This window comes from Penicillium robsamsonii (genome assembly GCF_028829455.1).
Source record: "Penicillium robsamsonii strain IBT 29466 chromosome Unknown utg000002l_segment0_segment0, whole genome shotgun sequence".
NCBI classification, from domain to species: Eukaryota; Fungi; Ascomycota; class Eurotiomycetes; order Eurotiales; family Aspergillaceae; genus Penicillium; species Penicillium robsamsonii.
The window spans coordinates 3,415,979-3,437,631 of record NW_026643220.1 but is presented as its reverse complement, the minus strand read 5'-3'; the positions used below and the strand labels follow the sequence as shown (position 1 = coordinate 3,437,631).

The following is a 21,653-nucleotide window of genomic DNA, read 5'->3' as shown; positions in this document are numbered from 1 at the left end:
TCAAGATCACTCACACTCCAATAGAATGCTCAATGATCATGAACTCTCGAAACGAGGACGCGACTCCTACCTGATTAATCGCTCTCGAGGCTCTGTGAACTCAAATGAAAACGCGAACCTCGCTTTGACTCTATCTCAATCTCGAAAATCCGAGGACAAGCTTGACTATGCTCAATTGAAGAAAGATGCCCCGGGTTTCGTTGCTGCCGCCGCCCACGCGGCGGTTCCTAGCTGGACAAGCATGGTTCTAATGGTCTCTCTTATCTTCGGGGGCTGCTGTGCCAATGTGGGTGTCTAGAGAACCCCCAATGCTACCATGGGGGTAAAACAGGAACTGATCTTGTGTATAGGTCTTTGCACTAGAGGCGATTATCAAGTAAGTCAACAAACCAGGTCAATCCAAACACGACGCTAATCTCACTTTTAGGGAACAGCCTACCGCCGGTAAGCACAAGAACCAGAACTAATAAAAACAAATCACATCGCATATCCTAATCCAACTCTCGTTTACCGCACAGGTCCCTTGATAACATTCGCTCAATTCGCTATCTGCGCGCTATTCACCATTCCAAGCTTCTTGTCCCCCTCAGCCGGACCACGTGCCCTATTCCTGAACCCACGCGCTATCCCACTACACTCATGGGTGGTATACACTGGCTATTTCGTGAGCGTCAACCTCCTCAACAATTGGGCCTTTGCATACAAGATCTCCGTACCACTGCACATAATCCTCCGGTCTGCAGGTCCCGTCGCCTCAATGGTAATCGGCTATATATACAACGGCAAGCGCTATTCCCGGGGCCAAATTGCCTCTGTGGGTATGCTGACAGTAGGCGTGGCGGCTGCCGCCATGGCCGACGCGCAATCGAAAGGCGTCTCTATCCACGTCGACTCCGATACGGCGGACATAATGACGACGGTGACAGGCTTCACAATCCTCGCGCTAGCGATGGTCCTCTCTGCATTCCAGGGAATCTATGCCGACCGGCTGTACGCAACCTACGGTAGGGATCATTGGAAAGAGGCGCTTTTCTATTCGCATGCGCTTTCTCTGCCGCTGTTCTTGACGAGTTGTCCGCAGTTGCTGGGTCAATGGCGGGTGGTAGCTTCGTCACCTTCTTTGCTGTCGCATTTGGATTCCGGGCTGTGGGTGTCATCTGTTACTGTTGGGAGCACTGCTGTTTCGGTGCTGGGGCATATTTGCCAGATTGAGGCTGTGAAGTCTTTGCTGGCGCATCTTCCGGTTCAGGTGGCTTACCTGGCGATGAATGCACTGACGCAGTACCTGTGTATCCGGGGAGTCCATCTTTTGTCGGCCAAGTCGTCCTCGTTGACTGTTACAATTTTCTTGAATGTCCGCAAGTTGGTTTCGCTGCTCCTATCGATTTATCTCTTTGGAAACCATTTGGCGGGAGGTGTCTTGGTTGGCGCGGCTCTGGTGTTTGTCGGAGGTGGTTTATATGGCTTTGAAGGTGCACGTCTACGAAGCATTGCCAAAAAGGCTCAGTGAATATTGCATATTGGATGTTGATCTGTATATCTAGACAGAATTTCTTTTGCATGTTGTATATTTTTTTATCTTACAGCGTTTATGGGGTTATACGTGTGAATTGCACTGATAGAAACTGATAGGAAAGATATATCGATATCATGTGCACGCCGCAATAGTTAGTTGTACATAAATTGAGAGAAGTAATATCTCCCACGATGGAAGGGCGTCAAGCATGACGCAGAAATCAAGATCGCCTAGGCTTAACCCCCGAGCCAGACTAAAATACAAGATAGAGAATTCTATAAAACCTCGCCCACAATCTTGGCGGCTTCTTTGTATGTTTCCAATAGCCGCTCACACTTCTCTCTCTCAGCCTTGATACCATCATCCTCGTAGAGAAGCTCGCTGAAAAGATCTTCTTTATAAAGTTCGCTCACGAGTCTGTTCTGCACTACATCCTTGCAGTGGTTGACAAGGAGGTGCATGACAGCCTTGGGAACCTGGTCTGCAATGGTCTCTCGGACGATGTTAAAGTATGATGAGATGAGACGGCGAATGAGCTCGGTTTCGAGCATCTCACGGTCCGTGAGCGCAGGCTCGGTGTTCTCATTGGGCTATAAGAGTTGAAGTCAGTCAGATGTATGCAAAATCTGACGCCTGTGCGGTAGTACTTACGAAAACAGATACGTCACCGCCATACTCCGATGGTGCACTGTACTCCTCGGTCGGCATAATGGGAGCCCGAGCTTCGGCACGCCGAATGCTCTGGCTGATACTGGGCTCGCCAGCATGCGGCCCTTGTCGGTTGGGGTTCATGCCTGCCGGGGACATGGCCATGTTGTGAGTGCCTTCCTTGCCAAAGAAGTAGTTTAGGAATGAATCCCGGGCAGTGTTCGAGGCACCGCCGCCGAACGCAGCATGATTAGATTGAGCGCCATTCAGGGTAGCAGTAATGCCATTCTCGCCTGTGCGACCAACATGAGGAGACATGCTCCGCGATCCCTTGGAGGAGTGGCTTCGAATGGGGAGATTTTGCTTGTCAGCATATTCTTCTTCGTCGGGACCTCCCGTATTGCCATTGGGAGCTCCCAATTCCTTTTGACGTCGTTTATCACGCTTTCGCTTTTCCTCTGCCAACACGGCTTTTCTTTCTTCGTCCTGCTTGTTCTGCATGATTGAAGACATGGCAGCTGCGGCGCCGAGGAAGTTCGGGTGGTTGGTGTTGATGTAAGCTCTTTGGATTGAGATCAAAGATTCTACATAAGTCGAGCAGGGGCCCAGGCGCTCACGAAGAAGGTCAGATACGACCTCAATCAGCTTTCCTTGGAGGCGAGGGAAACGCAGAAGTTCTTGGTTGCCACATGTGTGACAGATCTTGATAAGCTCCTCATAGACCAGCTCCACGCATCGTTGACTGGGTGATTCAAGGAGTTTAATCTGTGGTTTGACCAGCAAATCAAAGGCCAACTCTGGGACAAACAGGCTGGGGCGAGGGCCTGTCGAGTTTCGGATGGCCGTTCGGATGTCGGAGACAGTCAGGTTATGGGTGGGATCAATCGTTTCAAGTGAGTTTCCAAAAACAGAGTTGAAAATGTAGTAAATCCTTGCTCCACCGCATAGCTCTTTGGTAGAAATCTCCGATGAAGTTCCGTCGATAGATGAGATGAATGAGGCAGCAAATCGTGTCATCTGCTGAAGAATCAATGACCCCCGATGTTCTTCGCCGCTGAACTGTTTGTTTCCATAGCTGGCCAATTCTTGCTGAGTCTGACCCATCAAGGTATTCAGCCGAGCCTTGATATCCGGAAGCCGGTCTCGAATGTGAGACATCAGGGTTGTGTTCAGGGTCTTGGCCAAAAAGTGCGTACCGCAGCGGTTGGCCATATTCCTGTAAGCTGGGTGGTGCCGGAAGAACTCAGACTCTGCCCGCAATGCATCGGCAAGCGATTTTCCAGACTGGATATCCTGCTGAGACCGGTTGACAACGCCGATAAATCCAAGCTTCAAGGGATACACACGTCCAGACAGGATGTCCATCGCATTGGTGCCGTGGTCCATAAGATCCAGCTTTGACAGAACACCAATCGTCCTCCGGCCCATGGCATCCACCTGGCGGGCGAGCTTCAGCGCTTCGGAATTGACTAGATCGACATTGGCCGGAGAAACCGCAAGGATTATGCTGTTCGGTTTGGCGATATATTCCAGAATCAAGGTTCGCGTTTGCTTCTCAATGTCGGAGGGTTGGTCCCCGATGGGCACCTTCGTCAGTCCGGGCAGATCCACAAGTGTGAGGTTGAGCACATGGGGCGAGAAGATCTTGAGATTGATCGGTTGTCTATTGATGCCCTTGTTGCTTCCTGCGATCCTTGCCGTCTCCGCTTCGATCTCTTGCTTCACTTGTCCAAAGTCATCAAATTTGCGCCCCGGAAGGTGATGGAATTCGGCCCATTCGTGTTGACCGGCAACACTAGCAGCCGTGTGTGGGATATGGATCTCATCGGTTTCCGGCTTATCATCACGTTCACTGGGCACGTTGATAAGTTGCAGGATTAGGGGCCGTCGGGTGACAATTCCGCTACCTCTTGGTAGAAAATCCCTTCCGACTATATTCTCTAAGACCGAAGACTTTCCGGACGATTGGGAACCAACAACAACCTATGGAAGGTGGGGATTAGTCTTGGGTTGACTGGGCATCAAATGACAACTCTTTCCCCAACTCCGAGAGCTCTCTACCTGATCAGACTCACAATTTGGGGCAAATCCAAGGAATCATTCCCAATGGTATTGAAGACCAGATCCTGAAGCTTGTTCACTGTCACGAGCAGATCCTCGCCCAGCGATGTCATGATGTCGAACTGAAGGCTTGAGACGGGCCAAGATTTAGGGCTCAGGGTTAAGAGAAAAAAAAAGAAGGGGGAAAAGGTACACGCAAAATTAGGTCGCGTGCAAACGGTCACCGGGATCCTTGTAGGCCTTGATCGACTCTCCTTGGAACCTTGGGAACGTTGTTGATGGCTACTTTTTCGGCACACGTGATGCTGACATAAGCCGATACTGCGGGCCATGACGTCGATGATTCGACTTTGCAAATTATAAAGATTTGTTCTATATATACATGTTCTATATGTTCAAAAAGAAGCAGTGAGCCGGGTGTTTTTATACTCAGGAATTAGGGATACATAGTCAGATCTACATATGTGGTTGGGTGAATCAAAGGAATTTAAAATCTGCTCTCGGATTGGACCTTCAGAGTAATCTATGATATGACTCAATCACTGGTCCAGGCGAACGTAGTTGGCAGGGAATAGACCTTGCTTGCCATTGTACTCACCAAGCCACCAGTCATCATCCGGGAATTCCTACAACCAGGTTAGCACTGTAGATTGCGACGGCGCCAAAGGCCTAGAAAGACAGGGGATTATTCCACTTACCACATTGGAAATCTTTGCGTCTTCGGGGAAACCGATCTCGTTATCCTCTGCGGCTTCGTAGTCATACAAAGCTGTGGCTGTGACACGTTTGGAGCTTGGAGTAGTCCCCGAGGGCGCAGCGGTAGGTGTGGGTGCAACCGGGACGGGGGCAACAGTAGATTCTGGCTCTGGCTCTGGCTCTGCTTCATAATGCTGGGAGCCGGCTGGCGTGTGTGACGCGGGTTTGTTGTCTTCCACAATCTCCACATAGTTGGCTGGGAAGAGACCACGCTCACCCCGAGTATTGACACCCACCCACCAATCCTGGTCCACCATTTCAATGTCGGTCACATACTCTCCTTCTCGCAATTCAATCTCATTGTCCTCGGCCTTCTCATAGTCATATTGGACTTGAGCTCGCGGCCCGCCTTTGGGTTGCTCTGGCTGCTCAGGCTGCTGAGGGGCGGTTGCTGTGGCTGCAGCGCGGCCAAGGTCGTGAGAATCATCCTCAAGTTCCCTTTCATCTGGAACGACCTCTTGGAGGCTCCGAACAGGCATGGCAGGGGGGGAGAGTGCTGCTCTTCATGGACATCCGCAACGCTGTCGGCAACGCCGTGGCCAACCGGCATAGCAATCTGGATCGGCGAGCTCTCACGCACCGGGGGAGTGGGAGGTGTCGGGGAACGAGGAGGCTGCGGTGGAGGAGTAGGAAGAACCTGCTGGACAATATGTTCAGGCTCGGAATCGACGGGCCCGGAGGACAGCCCCGGGACAGGAACAGGGCGACTGGCCTGCGGAACGGGGGGAGCAGGAGAGGCGAGTGGCGCGGGCGCAGGCGCGTCATGAGCGAATTGGTCACGAATATCGCCCACATGCGGTTGTGGTTCATCCTCTTGTTGGTCATTGGCCTTGGCATCAATAGGCTGCTCAGGAACATATGACTTCTCCTGTGCAGTTTGAACGGGAGCCCAGGACTTGCCTGCATAGGAGCTCTTCCACTCGCCCTGGCCACTAGTTTGGCTTTGAATCGGGGCAGGGGTGGAGACAGGCTCGGTGCTTCCAGGTGACGAAGCCCCTCCGCGCTCTTTGGCCTTGCGCTCTGCCCAAATTTGAGCAGGTGTCTTGCCTCCCTCGTCGGCAAAAGTACGGCTTGCAGCTCCAATCTGTGCACTCGAGGTTGGCTTAGGCCCAAGACCAACTGGGAGAGGTGGTTTCGTTCCTGGAAAGGAGGGGCTAGAGCCAAACTTGTTGGCAACTTTTGGTTTGGGTAGGTTGGTCAAGCGCTCCGAGGCATTGGAGGGCGCAGGTCGCTCGGGCAACGTTGTTGGCTGTTGGCTGACTGCGGTGCTCGATGAGACGTTCTCACTGGTGCCTTCCGGCTTCTGTGCTCTAGCTCGAATAGCAGCGATGTCTACTTTGCCAACGGGCTCATAGGAGCCCTTGATAATTGCCGGGCGCTCATCTTTCAGCTGACCGGATGCAGCAGCTTGCTTCCGAATTGCAGCAATATCAACTTTGCCCACTGGCTGGTAACCACCTTTGACCACATCGCTAGAATCATCCGAGGTAGCGGCAGGTTGGCGGCTAGCTGTGGGGTTTGCCTTGAGTTCTTGCAGGTTCACTCTAGTGGGCTGGTAAGCCGATTGTACCTTTTCCAATTGGGTGCGAGTCACGGGAGGGGCATCTGCACCCCATCCGTCATCATTCACGCCAGCTCTTGAAGGTGTGGGGTGTGCGCGGGCAGCTGGGCTGGGGGTGATACCCCCAGATCGAGTCGGTGTGAAAGCAGGCTTGCTAGCCACGGCAGGCCGGGGGGCTGGGGCCGGAGCAGACGCCTCGCCTGCTGAATACTTGGAGCCGGAGGAATCTGCCACCCGCTGGACGATTCCTTCGGGGGTTATATCCCCATCTGCTCGGGCAGTGATCTGCACATGGTATCCCTATCCAGCCAAGTCAGTCGCACCGCAGTTGCGTGATCGAAAGGAAACTCCTCACATGAAGGAACTTGGAAACTGTAGCCAGGTGGCTGGTAAAGTAACCCTTTGTTCGCTCCGGTACACCTTCTCCACACCAGCCAATGAGAACGTTCTTAGGAAGGCCGGTGTTGGAATCCGTCACCTTCACATAGGCGAATTGCACCCGTCCTTCGGAAAATTCCTCGATGAGATCGGCCAATTCACCCTCTGGCAGTCCGATTTGTCAATGCGAGATGATGGGAGGTAGAAAACGATTACTAACCTCCGGTGCTCTGGACCTTAAGGACACTCTCCTTACCTCCATCTTGCTGGAAGGCACTGACAAGCGGGGTGGAAACCGAGTAGACAGCCCATTGACCATAAGTCGGAGACCCTCCATTCCCAGAAGGGGGTGGTGCATTCACCACTGTCTGATAACTTTTCGATATCGAGGGGCCATTGGACGAGAGATTGAGAGAAGCCATGACTTCCGGATCGGATAGGCGGGGGATAAGGAAGGGGAAGCTCAAGTTTTGGATGTGTCCACGTGGGAGGTATGTTTGCTTTTTTGTTTTGTTTTGTTATAATATCTGTGTCTCATGCAGAGTGTCAGCATCAAAATAGTCAAAGCTCTTGGTGCGATTAGTTTGGGGGGGGGGGGGGATAGATAGAAGAGGGAGTTGAGGGAGTTGAGGGTGTTATGGGAGTTGTGGGAGATTAGGGAGTTGACGTACTTGTAAAGACTGAGAGCAAAAGAAATAGAAGCAATGATTGCTTTCAAGATGATATCAATAAGTACAAGAAAGGTCAGGGGAATTGATGAAGCCTAAAGGTGGAGAGAGAGGGAGAGGTTAGGGGAGAGGTGTTTTAATACGATACGTACATCGTAGTCATCTTTAGATAACATCTTCATATAAGATCTATATAACTTTAGAATAAGCCAAAGGAAGCAATTAATTTCAATTTAATTAGTCTATATAAGACCAATAAGAACCAAAAAATAAAAAAATGAAGTCTTATATAGTTCAACAGCTATAGTTCGATGTGCTGTATTCATGTGGTATGTAATTTACGGGTTTCTCCAGGCCCTATCGGGAGTTTTTTATCTTTTATCTTTTTATCTTTTTTTTTTGATATTTTACTTTCTGATTCAATTACCTTCACATCTTGTGAACCCCTTGGTAGTCTCTCCTTGCAACTTTCATTCTTTTATCCAGGTTATATTTCCCAGATATACGGAGTAGCAAGGGAGGGGGTAGTCATGGGACCTCAACCCGATCTCAGTTCCAGTCGGAATGCCAACGCGCCCGTTGATTCCAATGAATCAGCTACTTCATCCCCGGGTCTCAAGGGTCCTGTGGACTCTCTCATTGAAAGCTCCAATGCAATAGACCAGCCTGCAGAGGATATCTTGCCCAGAGATCGACAGCAGAAAACAGCCACCTATGACTATGCCTATGAGAAGTCCATGAGTCACGCCGAGGCAAGACTCTTCTATCAACATCATCAGCTAGCTGCGCGGAACGACGCCCCTTTGAGTCCATTAACCCCAGCCCGTTCAGGTGAAGCACACTCCGAAGAGCCACCGGCTAACCTGTCGGATCCAATGAATTCTCAAGCCCAGATCTCTCACGAGGGATCTATGGTCTTTGAATCCGAACCCTCAACACTACGCCTGCAATCCACCAGCGACCCCGATTCTTCTGCATCTCATTTCCTCGAAGATGACTCAGACGAGGCGAACGATTCTGCCCGAAACCAGGCGGCGCTTCTAGGTGCTGTTCATGGACATGGACCATACTCAGCGGCGGTGGAGAGTCTGCAGAGCGCCGGTGTGGGGATCGGAGGTCCTCAGGTTGCGAGCGGATTTTCGTCGAGCAATGATGCTGTGACGTCGGAGCTGAACGCTATCTACTGCAAAATCAAGAAACTGCTTGATCGGCGATCCCAGTACATAGAGCTTTCTTTGCAGGGACCCGGAAATGATCCCAAGGACCAACCGGACTGGGAGATCTATCCTCCACCTCCAGAACCGGCGTGGGATGATGGCAAAGAATATCAACCCGGCAACGTCGGTGGCCCATCTGACCTTGCAGGAAAGAAGAGGAAAATGGGCCAAGACATCGGGGAGGATTTTGACATGGAGGAATTGATGCCTCTACCCAAAGAATCACCCTGGACCTTTAGGCTGGATGGCAACAGCGTATATCAGGTCTTTGATTCTGAGGCTGACCAGCAGACCCCGATTGTTCAGATCCCCTCGTTGCGCGATTTCTACATGGACTTGGACGCCGTTGTGGATGTGTCAACCGACGGACCTGCTAAGAGCTTTGCGTTCAAGCGGCTGTCGTATTTGGAGGGCAAATTCCAATTGTATACGCTACTCAATGAATACCAGGAGATTGCCGACAGCAAGAAGGTTCCTCACAGGGACTTCTACAACGTGCGAAAGGTGGATACCCACGTTCATCATTCGGCATGTATGAATCAGAAACATCTTCTTCGCTTCATCAAGAGCAAGATGAGAAAATCCCCGGACGAAGTTGTCCTTTTCCGAGACGGAAAACATCTGACCTTGCGAGAGGTCTTTGAGAGTATCAACTTGACTGCTTATGACCTGAGCATTGATACTTTGGATATGCACGTAAGTCTCATTAACCCTCCCTTAAAAGCCATAAGTATTACTTACCATTACTGACTCTGACTTCCTAGGCACACACCGACTCCTTCCACCGATTTGACAAATTCAATTTGAAGTATAATCCAGTTGGAGAATCCCGACTGCGTGAAATTTTTCTCAAAACAGACAATTACATCGAAGGTCGCTATCTCGCAGAGATTACGAAGGAAGTAATTTCAGACTTGGAATCTAGCAAATACCAAATGGTGGAATGGCGAATCTCGATCTACGGTCGTTCCCTTCAGGAATGGGACAAGCTTGCGGCCTGGGTGGTGGACAACAAGTTGTTCTCGCCTAATGTTCGCTGGCTGATTCAAGTACCCCGTCTATACGATGTCTACAAAGCAAGCGGCATGATGGAGAACTTTGAACAAGTCATCACCAATGTCTTCCAGCCGTTGTTTGAAGTGACCAAAGATCCTTCAAGTCATCCCAAACTTCACATCTTCCTTCAGCGAGTGGTTGGATTCGACAGTGTGGATGATGAAAGCAAGCCCGAGCGCCGGTTGTACAGAAAGTACCCCATCCCCCGAGAGTGGAGCACCAAGCAGAATCCGCCTTACACTTATTGGTTATACTTCATGTTCGCCAACATCGCTTCCCTCAACAACTGGCGGAAACGTCGAGGATTCAACACATTTGTTCTACGTCCTCATTGTGGAGAGGCAGGCGACCCGGATCATCTGGCTGTAGGATTCCTCTGCTGCCACAGCATCAGTCATGGTATCTTGCTGCGCAAGGTACCTCTCCTGCAATACCTTTACTATCTCGATCAGATCGGCATTGCCATGTCACCACTCAGCAACAACGCTTTGTTCCTCACATACGATAAGAACCCCTGTGCTAGCTTCTTCAAGCGAGGGCTCAACGTGTCTTTGTCCACCGATGATCCGTTGCAGTTCGCATTCACAAAGGAGCCTCTCATCGAGGAGTACTCAGTCGCAGCACAGATCTACAAATTCAGCGCAGTCGACATGTGCGAACTCGCCAAACATTCAGTTGACCAAAGTGGATTTGAGCTCTCCCTCAAAGAAAGATGGCTCGGCTCAAACTGTTCCATGCCTGGAGTCGCTGGCAATCATGTTGCAAAGAGCAATGTACCAGATATTCGTGAGGCATTCCGGCATGAGACTTTGCTCGGAGAATTGTCCTTGTAAGTTGCCCAGAATGTCTTTCGTGGCACGGAAATGGGGCTAACTATACATCGTTTCATCAGGATCGAGCGATACTCCGACGGCAATGGAACCGGAGATCAGAAGAGCTTGGCTCCAGGTCCACAGGGGGAAGCGGTGTCCTCGAAGCATGGTATATATATATATCCTGATGGAATGATCAGAAACTACGCAGCAGACTGACTTCGAATGATCCATTCTTAGATCACCATACACCTAACCTTGAGTCGCAATCTGAGCTGCGATCAAATGCAGCTGACACTACGGACCCCTCACCTGGTGAGGCCCGTAGTACAAGCCAGATGGCTACCTCTCCATTGACTCCATCGGCATACCTAGCTCGTTCACCTCGTCTTGGAACGGGTGAGTTCTCGTCCCCCGGTGGCAATCCTACTCTCGGCGCAGGAGTTGGTGGATCAGATGGTCTTCCAGAGCAGGGGATTTTCCCGGGCATCATTCATGAGAGGGCTCAAAAGGGAAGTATCTAATATAAATTACACGTAAAGTGAGTTTTAAGTGGCATCAATTACAGACTTAGGGGAAGAAGGCAATAATATATTGGAGCACAATGAATGTCTCTCGGGTTAAAAATCAAAGGTGATCGATCGTCTTCAGATACCCGTAGACAGTAAGTAGTGTACTAGTAAAGTACTATAGGGCTTACACATGTACAGTCCATTGAAGAACTCAAACGTCAGACTAAATTGCCCACGAGTGTGAATTCAATATGCACCTGTCTATATCACACCGAATGCACGCTTATCAATCATAACATACAAATTAAAATCTTCCAAGTCTTTCAATTGCCCCAGCTGCCTCTTCGCTCTGGCAGTCCCCAGCCTTCGAGATTGGTATCTTCTTCAGCCATGCCGGGCTCCTGCCTCGCCCATTCCTTAATATATAGACGAAGAGCCTTCCACCGTGCACATGCATCCGCGAGATTGTTATTCTTGAGGACTACAACGTAGCCTCTGGCATCGGTTCGCAAGTCGTCCCGACGAAGATCCTCGAGGGAGATGCCCGAAATTCGGCTGAGCTCATAATCATAATAGCGGGCAAGACACGGATAACCCAGAGACAAGTAATTATAAATCTGAGTCACAAATCCATCATGGAATTCGGCCTCGATAGCTTTCTGGAGATTAGGGCTCGCGGGCTTCCGGAAACTATGATTTCCGGATGAGGCGAGACGATCCAGATGTGTATGCGAAGGAGATGGGCTGAGTCCCATGATGATGCCAGTCTCATCGACACGAGGCATGGGGGTAACGATGCCAGGTAGGAGACCATGCACTTCCCGCTTCTGGCTGTCGTCCTTGCAACAGGTACCCATCCAAAGACCAGCACCTTTTCCGCCATCTCGAGGAGGCGCTGCGTACCATAATCCACCACAGCCAGTACATAGATCATGTACGCCACGAGAGGCTGCATCGGTGCTAGGGTGCTCACATATTGTTCCCTCGGGTGAGGCACTTCGAGGAATGACGATGTCATTGCCAAGCATGGGTGGGCTCTTGCCAGTTTTTTGGCGCTCTGATGAACAGTTTGGTTGTCCAGATGCAATCATCGCCCGGACCCTCATCTCAGCCTCCTCCTTATGGTGGCGCATGTACTCAAGTTCCCAGGACAAATCTGCTGAAGATTGTCGTCGAGACTTGACATGATGGTACTTCATATGAGGCATATCATCGTCCGAATCTCCATCATCTTCTTCGTCGATGGCAAAATGATCTACAGGCTCGTACACTTGCTCGTTGGGAAAGGCAGCCAGCGCTTGCTCCTTTAACTGCTTCTGCGCGGATTGAGCGGCAAGAGAGAGCAAGAATTCCGAGATCTTCCCGTCGCAACTTTCACGGGGTAGCTTGCTCGAGGATAAATCTCGTGTCGCTTTATTGGAAGGCCTAGGCGAAGTGCATGCCGAATGCGATCTGGAGTTATCCGATTCTTCGCTGCTGTCAGAGGGGATCGATGGGAGATCCGGAACTCGGAACGAGTGCCTGCGGGCTTGTTGTCGGCGTAGAAGATTCGAATACGAAAATTGAGATTCAGATGGAAGATAGGTGCGAGCATGGGGGTCTGGGTCTAACCACGATGCTGTCTCTGGGCAAGTGATTGTATGGGGCACCGAAGATACATGTCGTTGGGGAAACCGAAGAGGTTCCCGTTTTCGGACGGAGCGGGTGTCGGTTTCTATCAGATCGGGTTTGAATCTTCTTGGAGCCGTCGATGTCTTGCTATAAGATGCAGACTTCATCTGAGTCTCAGAAGTGGAATGAGACTGTCTATTACTACCTTTGCTTGTTTCAATCGGTTCAGGTAGGAATCTTCTCGGTCGATGTTCCGGCTCTTTTAGATGTATTTCAGGCTTTGGTAGAGGTTGATTTGCTCTCAAAGCTGGCACGTTGGAGCTTCGTACGGTTTCGATTGGCTGGGCCTGGAACCTTCGAGGAATTGATACTTGACTTGAAACTGGTGGTCCGAGCTGTTGATCTGATGACATTGGCTCCGGATGCAGCTCTGTAGATTGACCGACATTTCCATCCATGTTAGATCTCCCATCTTCTGAGCCCATTGTCTAATTTTCCTCTTAACAAATAAAGAGAACAGCAGGTTTTAAGGGTAACAGGTCGAGCATGCGGGGTTGAAAAAGCGGTCTCGTAGAGGGAAATGGTCCGAATGCATTTAAAAATGAAAAAGAAAGGAATGAAAGAGTGAAGTCAGGAAGAATATCCCCGAGGGACCCTAAGGAAGCTACATACAAAAACAAAGAGAGTCCCGAGGGGTTCTCCAGGGCTCCCGAGCTCGTACCTTTTGATGACATCAGCTCATACGATAATTCCCGATAAGAGATAACATTTCTTCTTCCTTCAACATGGATTCTAAAGAAAAGCGGAAATTCGAGGAGACAGTTCCTCAAGTCTCCAAGCAGCGGAAGGTAATCGGGCCTTCTCTTCCTCCGCCTCAGGCCGACAGTGGCAGTGAGAGTAGTGATGATGATGATGATTTCGGTCCCAGCCTTCCTCCATCCGGTCCACTGAAAGACCCTGTCCACATAGAGCCTACGGATTCTGGATCGAAATTGGAAAAAGAAAGCCAGCGAGATCAATGGATGCTGCAACCACCTTCCCATTCCGACTGGGCTTCCAAGATTGACCCCACACAACTACGAAATCGCAAGTTCAATACAAGCAAATCAGCCACGGCACCTAAAAGCATGGATTCCTCGTGGGTTGAGACTCCAGAGGAGCGAATGAGACGATTGCAGGATGCGGTTATGGGTGTTGGCACTTCAACAAATCAGGAGGATCACAAAGATGCTTCAAACGCAAAGTTGATGGAGGATCAAATCAAGAGATACAAGGTAATTTTTACATTGGAAAGACACATTTTCTCCATCTGTTTTCTAACATAGTTGTAGGACATGACTGGAAAGAACACTCGCCTGGAAAATCCAGGTGCTCAGAAAGAAGATGATGATCCAAGTGCGCGTGCGTTCGATCGAGAGAAGGATATGGCAGTTGCCTCGAAGATATCCAGCGCGCAGCGCCGGGAGATGGTCAAGAAAGCTGCGGATTACAACACACGTTTTACAAAGGGCAACTTTTTATAATAGCTTTGTTTACTTTTGAATAATCTGACAGTTAGTCTCGAGAAAGGAAGATAACTAACATATTCGGTAACGTATTTATTTCACTACCGAGCTGGATAAGCCCCATAGCTGGACACCTCACCCAAATCGCATCAATTAATTTGCACTTAATCAATTCAACCACTCACTATGTCACTAATTCGCTCTCGGAGCTCTCGAAATTCAATAGGGTAAGAGGGTAGGATCATATTTTATTCTATTTAAGCTATCAAGGACAAAGAAATAAGCTCTGTTCGTGAAGTAGCACGCCAGTTTAACGTACCGAATTCAACTCTCTCTACACGCCTCTATGATGTGTAAAATCGCGCGATTTCTCGCCCTAAGGGACTTCCGCAAAGCCCAAGGTCTGGACTCGAAACACCCGCAACCAGCTGGGGGTCGAACTTCTCGAGCTCGACCCCACCAAGGCTCGAAATTGCTAAAATCGTAGTCTTAGCGTTCATAAAGCCGCTTAGTTATTAATGCTGTAATCACTGTATCTTCGTTTCTACCGGTCGCATTTAATTTGGGTTTTATAAATAAGAAAAGTGCTTTTTAATATATACATATAAACATATTGAACATAATACGACCGGTAGAAAGTGAGAAAATATAAAAGAAAAAGTATATTTTAAAAGGAGAGAATATATTTACTATAATCGTGCCAGGCGCCCCACACCCCACTAGATGCAAATTATCAACCCATGAAAAATGCTATCTACAGGTACCCCCAGTAGTATCTATATACCAATTTCAACCATTACTATTTCTTGCTGCCATTAAAGCGTCATACTTAGCTTCAGCTAAATCCCTGGTTATTGGGCCTGCGATTGAGCTTCCAAAGCCTTGGCCTGTATTGCTTATAGTCGAGTTAACTTCCTAGTCTTAGTATCCTGCCTTTTTTTATAGCCTCTTAATATCGGCTACATTATAGTGTTAAAACGATCAACATATTTCACAAGCGAGCTGCCACTACCACTTCAAACACGTCCATGAATTGGCACTTATCAATTCAACCACCCACCATGCCACTAATTCGGTCCCAATCCTCTCGAAATGTAGCAGAGTAAGAGGGTAGGATCTTATTAGCTATCCAGGCTTTTAAGAACTAAGAATTTAGCAATATTACCATCACTACCCGCACTCTTAATATGCCGCGTTTAACTTTACGCGACCGCCTTAGCGGCCGTACCGATCGAAGCACTATACGCGTAAATTCTCATAAGTTAACAGAGATTAAGGAGGAATCTTTTCAGAAATGGATTCTCTCTATGAATTCTCGTGGATTAGCCCCTCGCCCTACTACTATACGAGAAATGGCGAATATTCTTACTAAAAAGCGCGGAACTGCCCTGATTATAGTTATAATATTTTTAAAACGATACCCTATCCTCTCCTCCCGATTCTTAAAACACTATAATTATAAACGTGCGAGATGCGAAGACCAAAAAATCATTCGAGAGTAGTTCGATCTTAAAAAAATAATCCTTTAATTTAGAATCGACCCTAATGATGTTTATACCTTCGACGAGACTGGTTTTACGATAGGGTTTAACCTTGCCAACTCCCAGGGACTAAGAAAATTTTAGTCCCATATCCTGGTCCCATCACTCCCATGGAACTACGCTAAGCCTATCTAGGTAATAAAATTACCTGAATAGGTAGTGATAATCAGGCTTGGCATTGATTTTGACAGCCAAGACTTTCTCATGGGAGTGGGTCCATGGGAGTTGGCAAGGTCTAATAGGGTTTAGGCCTTGACAACTCACGGTACCTAGCGATTTTTTAGTCCGGTGCTGCGGTACTAAACCAAATTTGATCTTACCTATTTTAGTTAGAGAATTACCTAAGTAGGAAATAAATTAGTGGCTTGGCGCCTAGACGGTACTAACGGTACTATTTTGTTAAGGCCTAATAGGGTTAATCGCTACGGCGAATGTGATTATAAAGAGTAAACTCCCTAGTTAGCACTCGCTTTTATGACCTAGAAATCGTAAATAGGTGACTATTATGAAGTATACGAATACTTTTGATTAGGCCCTCCCTCTATGTGTTATTTTTTAAAAGTCTTCCTCGAATCTTGGTTTAATGGCCTTTCGGGTGATTAGCGATTTAAAGTTAGTCCGAACAGTTAGGCCTCTAATAAAATTAGACTTCGCTAGCTTAAAAAGCTCCTTGTTCCTTCGACTTCTTCGCCTTCTTCGCGTATAAAAAGGGGGGGGGGGGGGGGGGGTTGGTATCGACTCTAAATACTCAACGGACATAAGAAGCCATTTAACCCTAAAATTCGATGAGATTTATGAGCGAACTAAGGTAATATCGATCTATATACCACCTCACTCCTCTTATCTTCTATAGTCTCTCGATATCGGTTATTTTACGGTGTTAAAACGGTCATATGGTCAGATAGTTAATGTTACCAGCCAGTATTTTGAGCAAAAGAGTGCATTTCAACTAAAATTACAGAGAGGAAGAAAGAGAGGAAGGCATTGACGGAGATAAACGTTTATGGGTCCTGCTTCGCTAATGCAAACTATGCAAGTAATTAGACTTCGGCACGACCCACTATAACCCGGACCCAACCCAACCCAACCCAACCCAAAATGGGTTTTGGGTCCATTGCCTCGACCCAACGATGGGTTTTGGGTTATAGGTAATAACCCAAAACCCATTGGGTAACCCATTGGGGCCCCAATATAGAGCAAACCAGCCAAACAGCCTTCTAGAGTGGAGCTGCATAATTAATGCACTTTTTGCTTGTAATATTGAGTATTTTGTTTACAGACAGGTCTTCCAGAATAAATTAGAATAAATTGGATGATTGTATCAGTATATATTTCTCTAATATTTCTCAAAATCATCATCTGCTCTACTCTTACGTTTCCTCCCTGAGGCCCGTATCTGAGTTACAGACTCTGGTAACTGTGGCTCTGTCACCTCTATATCTATATCTATTAGATGAGGAGATGTCTCTCGTGGTCTACTGTCTACTCCCTCCTCCTCCTCCTCCTCCTCCTCATTATCACTAATCAAATCAAGCTCAGCATCCTCTGTATGATCATCAAGTTCCTCCTTTAATGACTCGAGCTCAGCCAATGAAAAGAACTGCTGGAGCTGCTTTGCCTCAGCTTCCTTAAGATTAAATCTTATTGCACATAGAAACAACATAAGCTCCTCGATTATTTCGGACCTCAGACGACCACGGCGGTAGTAACAAACATCCCAAGCAGTATTAAAGAGCCGTTCGACACCAGCACCAGTTGCTGGGATAGAGAGAATATCGCGAGTAAGTAACGCGATTACAGGGAAACGGGATTAGTTCTCCCGCCAGAATTAAAGAGGTTTAATCTTAATTAGATCTAGTAGTATAAATGATTAGTATTATCCTCTATAGAGAAGAAACAGATTATTAACATACCGCTATTAAGATATTGTGTTATTTCATTACTAGCTGGCTTCGTAGATATCTTATTACTCTTTAGCATCTTATTTAGCCTAGAACCAGAAGCTATTGTTAGAGTATTAGTCGATCCATGACTTATCGTAAGACGCTCTTAATACGGAATCAATAACTCCTGGAACGATTTCCGGTAGGTATCACGCCAGTGAGGCTCCTAATTATCAGATAAGAAGAATTAAAATCTGCTATCAGGTGCTAGCATTGTCCTAACTGCATAGATATGTCCTTTAAGATTGTTAGTTTAAGAGTAGTACTCATCAAGCTTTAAGCGACCGGCTGTGAGTGCTTTAAGCATATCTGACTTCCATAGAACACGTTTACGTTTAAGTAGTGCCTCTGCTTCGAAAAAGTGATCAAAAAGGGCATTATAAAGCTTAAAGATAAGATGTGTCGTAACCTCCTTTGTCTTCGAGAGTTCTGTTATATAGTTAAAGAATGGCCGAGTGATTTATAGAAGATAGTCGATTTAACGCCATTCTTAATTATCAAGTAACATCTCCTCACAGTCATACTCCTCACAGAAGGGCTGGAAGAAACTACGTAGTTTCTTTGCACGACGAAGCATTAGGAATGTAGAATTCCACCGAGTCCTCACATCCTAGATTAGAATAAGCTGGGGTCCCTTTTCTTAAAGTCGGAGAAAGGCCGCCTGGCGTTAGGGACTTACATAGATATACACAGTAAGATAGCGGACCTTATTTAAGGTATATAAGATCCTCTGTGTCTGATGCCGAGCATTTACCTTTACTGCGGATGACTTCTGGTCAGTCCACTTCGTTTCTGTATTCTCATTTAGAGGAATAGCCTTCAGACGATCAAGGAGCTGGTTTAAACATAGCTGGATCACATAAGCAAGACAGGGTATTCGGATTACTGTCACATCGCTAGAGAGCGCCTACTGTATAGCATTAACCATTGTCTTGTTATTAGTAGCGTTATCAGTTATGACTCCAAATACCCGATCCTAGATATGATGCTTAACTAGAGTTTCAAGGACTATACCACTTAGATTCAAACCAGTATAAGAGCCATGAAGTGGTTTAAATCCAAGTAGAACCTCTTAGTATACCTAATTACTATTAACAAAATAGCCAGTGATAGCCATAAACGCCTAGTTATATGGAGAAGTCCAGCAATCCAATATAATTAAGATTTTTGCGTCGTTAGGTAGCGTTTAGAGGATAGACTTCTGTCGTTCTGTAATGATATCACGGAGGCGACGGCGTATTATAGTAGCGGAGGGTATTAGGGGGGTGGATGGTGCAGAGCGGGCTAATCGGAATAGCTTATGAAATGTTAGATGTTCAATAAGGTGGAATGGAAGTCGATTAAGGGTAAGAAATTAAAGAAGATGCTCTTCCTAAACTGACTGTGAAAAAGGAGCTTCCGATTAGCCGTTATCCTATGTATCTAAGAGTGTTACTAAAACCTAATAACTAAATAAAATATAAGGGTTTACTACCTTTTAAAGGAACCTGGTAATTTCTCCTTTCCCTCCCTGCTGAGCTTTACGACAGCCTACTGTCTTTAAATGCTTTAACATTGTTAATGTGCCATGATAGCCCTTACCACTAGGCGATAGAGAATGAGGATGCTCCAGGATTTTTAAGCAGCGCTTACACATCACCTTTAGCGCACCATCTTTAGTATGGGCAACTTGGTCGAAGTTACTCCATATATTTAAATTGCGATTTAAGTCCCAGGAAAGCTTGCTTTTCTGCCTATAGTCGGTTTATAGCCACCAGTTAACCCATTCTTTATATGCCATATCGTCATAAAGCACATATGCCTTTCTCCGATCGGGGCTAACGCGGGTAAGAGAAGGTGGGATCGGTAGAAGGTTAGAGGGCCGAAGGAAGTCGGTATTAATAGCATCAAAAGGCTCGATTGTGAGTTAGCTACCAGGTGGGGTTAGAGCCCGAGAAGAGGGAATAAGATAGCTAAGGTTATCTGTATCCCCATCGAAAAGGGTAGGTAGGAAGTCAGAATGCTGGCTTTAGGACATGATTATTATAAAGATGAATACTGCAGGGGATGTAAGGGGGATAATCAGAGGGAGTATATACTTATAAAAAGGGGGTTTCAGACAATAGACACATAAATAGGCTAAGTAAAGTAGATATATCAAAAGATATAAGATATAAGATCAATTAATTGGCTACATAAGCTATATTTAAATGGGTCCGACCCAACAGAACCTAATAGAACCCATTCATAACCCATCATAACCCATTATAACCCATCATAACCCATTAAAACCCATCATAACCCATTAAAACCCATCAAAACCCAATATAACCCATTAATAACTCATTAATAACCCATTAAAACCCGAGAGCACCCATTCACAACCCATTCCCCCCGAAGATCACTCAGAAATATTTCATCTGGAGTACACATGAGAGTATAGAGATCATTTATAAACCACCTTAATTTACATAGTACATTAATTACTAGATATATTAATTAAGAATATAAGAAAAGAGATATTTAGCTTTAAAATGATATTAATTATATAGAAAATAAATTAAGATTAAGAGATTTCTATTTCTATTCATGTTTATGTTCAAATATGTATAGACTCACCTCTGCCACCAATATATATTTCTAACAGTCTACATTCAATAAATGCATAAATTAATAGAACACCACTATACCATGATTAATCTCAATTTTTATTAGTAATTAATATAATATGAAGTAAATTGGCTTTAAATTCAAAGTAATTATATAAAATTTCTAACTTATTACTGTGATAATGTAGCAATGTTCGACAGACAAACCGGAACAGTTGTAAAAAACAGTAATTTTGTTCGATGACTTAGCATTGTTATGAACGCCAAGACCCATATTTTATGCCAAAATGGGTTCAAATGGGTTATTATTGGGTTATTGGGTTTAACCCATTGGGTTTTGGGTTGGGTTGGGTTATGGAAGGCGGAACCCAAAACCCAATGGGTTGGGTTTTGGGTCGGAGACTCCGACCCAAAATGGGTTCTGCCGAAGTCTACAAGTAATAACCCACTCGCTTAGGACGCCCGAGTAAACAGGAAAGAAGCGGTCAGGAACGACAGAATACCTAGATCGTCACATAATCTTCCCAAGTTTCACTTTTGTCACAACAGCCACTCCAGGCGTTTTTAACTGCCTGATATTTGATTGGTATAAACCCCACTATCTGGGGTTTTAATAATGTAACATGCATACTCTGATTATCCAATAGCCAATCAAGTGTGTTTAGATCGCGCGCGCTTCAGTTGGCGCTCCCTTCCAGGTGCTGATTCTCCTACTAATCATGATTGAGGTAATCTTACGTTTCTTGGAAGACTATTTTCCACTATATAACTGGACTCCAAGGGCCGTAAGTCATCCTTGGATGTCGTTCCCCAATTAAGTTTTCTAAGGAGCTTTTGATACATGGTTCTGGTAATATGCCACATATAATGGCCTCCGAAGCCTCAAAGAAAGGTCAGCTAATAATTTCATACGATACCACACATGATGCCTAGCTCATTCTTTGACTAGTTGACGCCCAGAATATTGGGTTCCTGACACTGTGTCATTTAATAACCGGTGGCAAAGAAAAGACCGAAGTGAAATTATTAAGGGAGCAAGATTATATGTTAACCTCTAAGTTGATTTGATGTATATGCTGACTTACCATTATCATAGTCGGAGACTTCGCCTATTTCAAAAAAGTGATTAAAAAAGAGCTGGATACTGAGACAGATGCACTATAATCTCTAATCCTGTAAGATCCTCTACATATTTATGGATGAATGACCCTTGACAATAAGTGTTTAATCCTCCGATACGTTGAACGAAGCCAGGAAGTTTATGGGCGATGGTGATTTTA

General features: G+C 46.6%; 6 protein-coding genes across 6 annotated transcripts; 3 read left to right on the top strand and 3 right to left on the bottom strand.

Annotated features, from left to right (window-relative positions):
- Positions 1 to 25: 25 nt before the first annotated feature.
- On the top strand, positions 26 to 1,510 carry N7447_004546 (uncharacterized protein; the record flags this gene model as incomplete). The annotated part of the gene is made up of 4 exons (XM_057228821.1): positions 26 to 286; positions 351 to 376; positions 428 to 444; positions 519 to 1,510. The coding sequence occupies 4 exons, from the start codon at positions 26 to 28 to the stop codon at positions 1,508 to 1,510; spliced, it is 1,296 nt and encodes a 431-aa protein (XP_057088162.1).
- A 281-nt stretch (positions 1,511 to 1,791) lies between these two features.
- Positions 1,792 to 4,338, bottom strand: N7447_004545 (dynamin-related GTPase DNM1; the record flags this gene model as incomplete). Its single annotated transcript, XM_057228820.1, has 3 exons — positions 1,792 to 2,106; positions 2,168 to 4,147; positions 4,240 to 4,338. The coding sequence occupies 3 exons, from the start codon at positions 4,336 to 4,338 to the stop codon at positions 1,792 to 1,794; spliced, it is 2,394 nt and encodes a 797-aa protein (XP_057088161.1).
- Positions 4,339 to 4,764: 426 nt separating this feature from the next.
- N7447_004544 (putative actin binding protein) lies at positions 4,765 to 7,342 on the bottom strand (the record flags this gene model as incomplete). Its single annotated transcript, XM_057228819.1, is given in 5 exon segments — positions 4,765 to 4,851; positions 4,924 to 5,419; positions 5,437 to 6,842; positions 6,898 to 7,085; positions 7,141 to 7,342. 5 exon segments carry the CDS (start codon positions 7,340 to 7,342, stop codon positions 4,765 to 4,767), a joined length of 2,379 nt encoding a protein of 792 aa, XP_057088160.1.
- Positions 7,343 to 8,118: 776 nt separating this feature from the next.
- Positions 8,119 to 11,197, top strand: N7447_004543 (uncharacterized protein; the record flags this gene model as incomplete). The annotated part of the gene is made up of 4 exons (XM_057228818.1): positions 8,119 to 9,501; positions 9,570 to 10,690; positions 10,754 to 10,842; positions 10,914 to 11,197. 4 exons carry the CDS (start codon positions 8,119 to 8,121, stop codon positions 11,195 to 11,197), a joined length of 2,877 nt encoding a protein of 958 aa, XP_057088159.1.
- Positions 11,198 to 11,508: 311 nt separating this feature from the next.
- On the bottom strand, positions 11,509 to 13,281 carry N7447_004542 (uncharacterized protein; the record flags this gene model as incomplete). Its single annotated transcript, XM_057228817.1, has 1 exon — positions 11,509 to 13,281. One exon carries the CDS (start codon positions 13,279 to 13,281, stop codon positions 11,509 to 11,511), a length of 1,773 nt encoding a protein of 590 aa, XP_057088158.1.
- A 300-nt stretch (positions 13,282 to 13,581) lies between these two features.
- N7447_004541 (GPALPP motifs-containing protein 1) lies at positions 13,582 to 14,319 on the top strand (the record flags this gene model as incomplete). Its single annotated transcript, XM_057228816.1, has 2 exons — positions 13,582 to 14,070; positions 14,128 to 14,319. 2 exons carry the CDS (start codon positions 13,582 to 13,584, stop codon positions 14,317 to 14,319), a joined length of 681 nt encoding a protein of 226 aa, XP_057088157.1.
- Between the last annotated feature and the right edge of the window lie 7,334 nt (positions 14,320 to 21,653).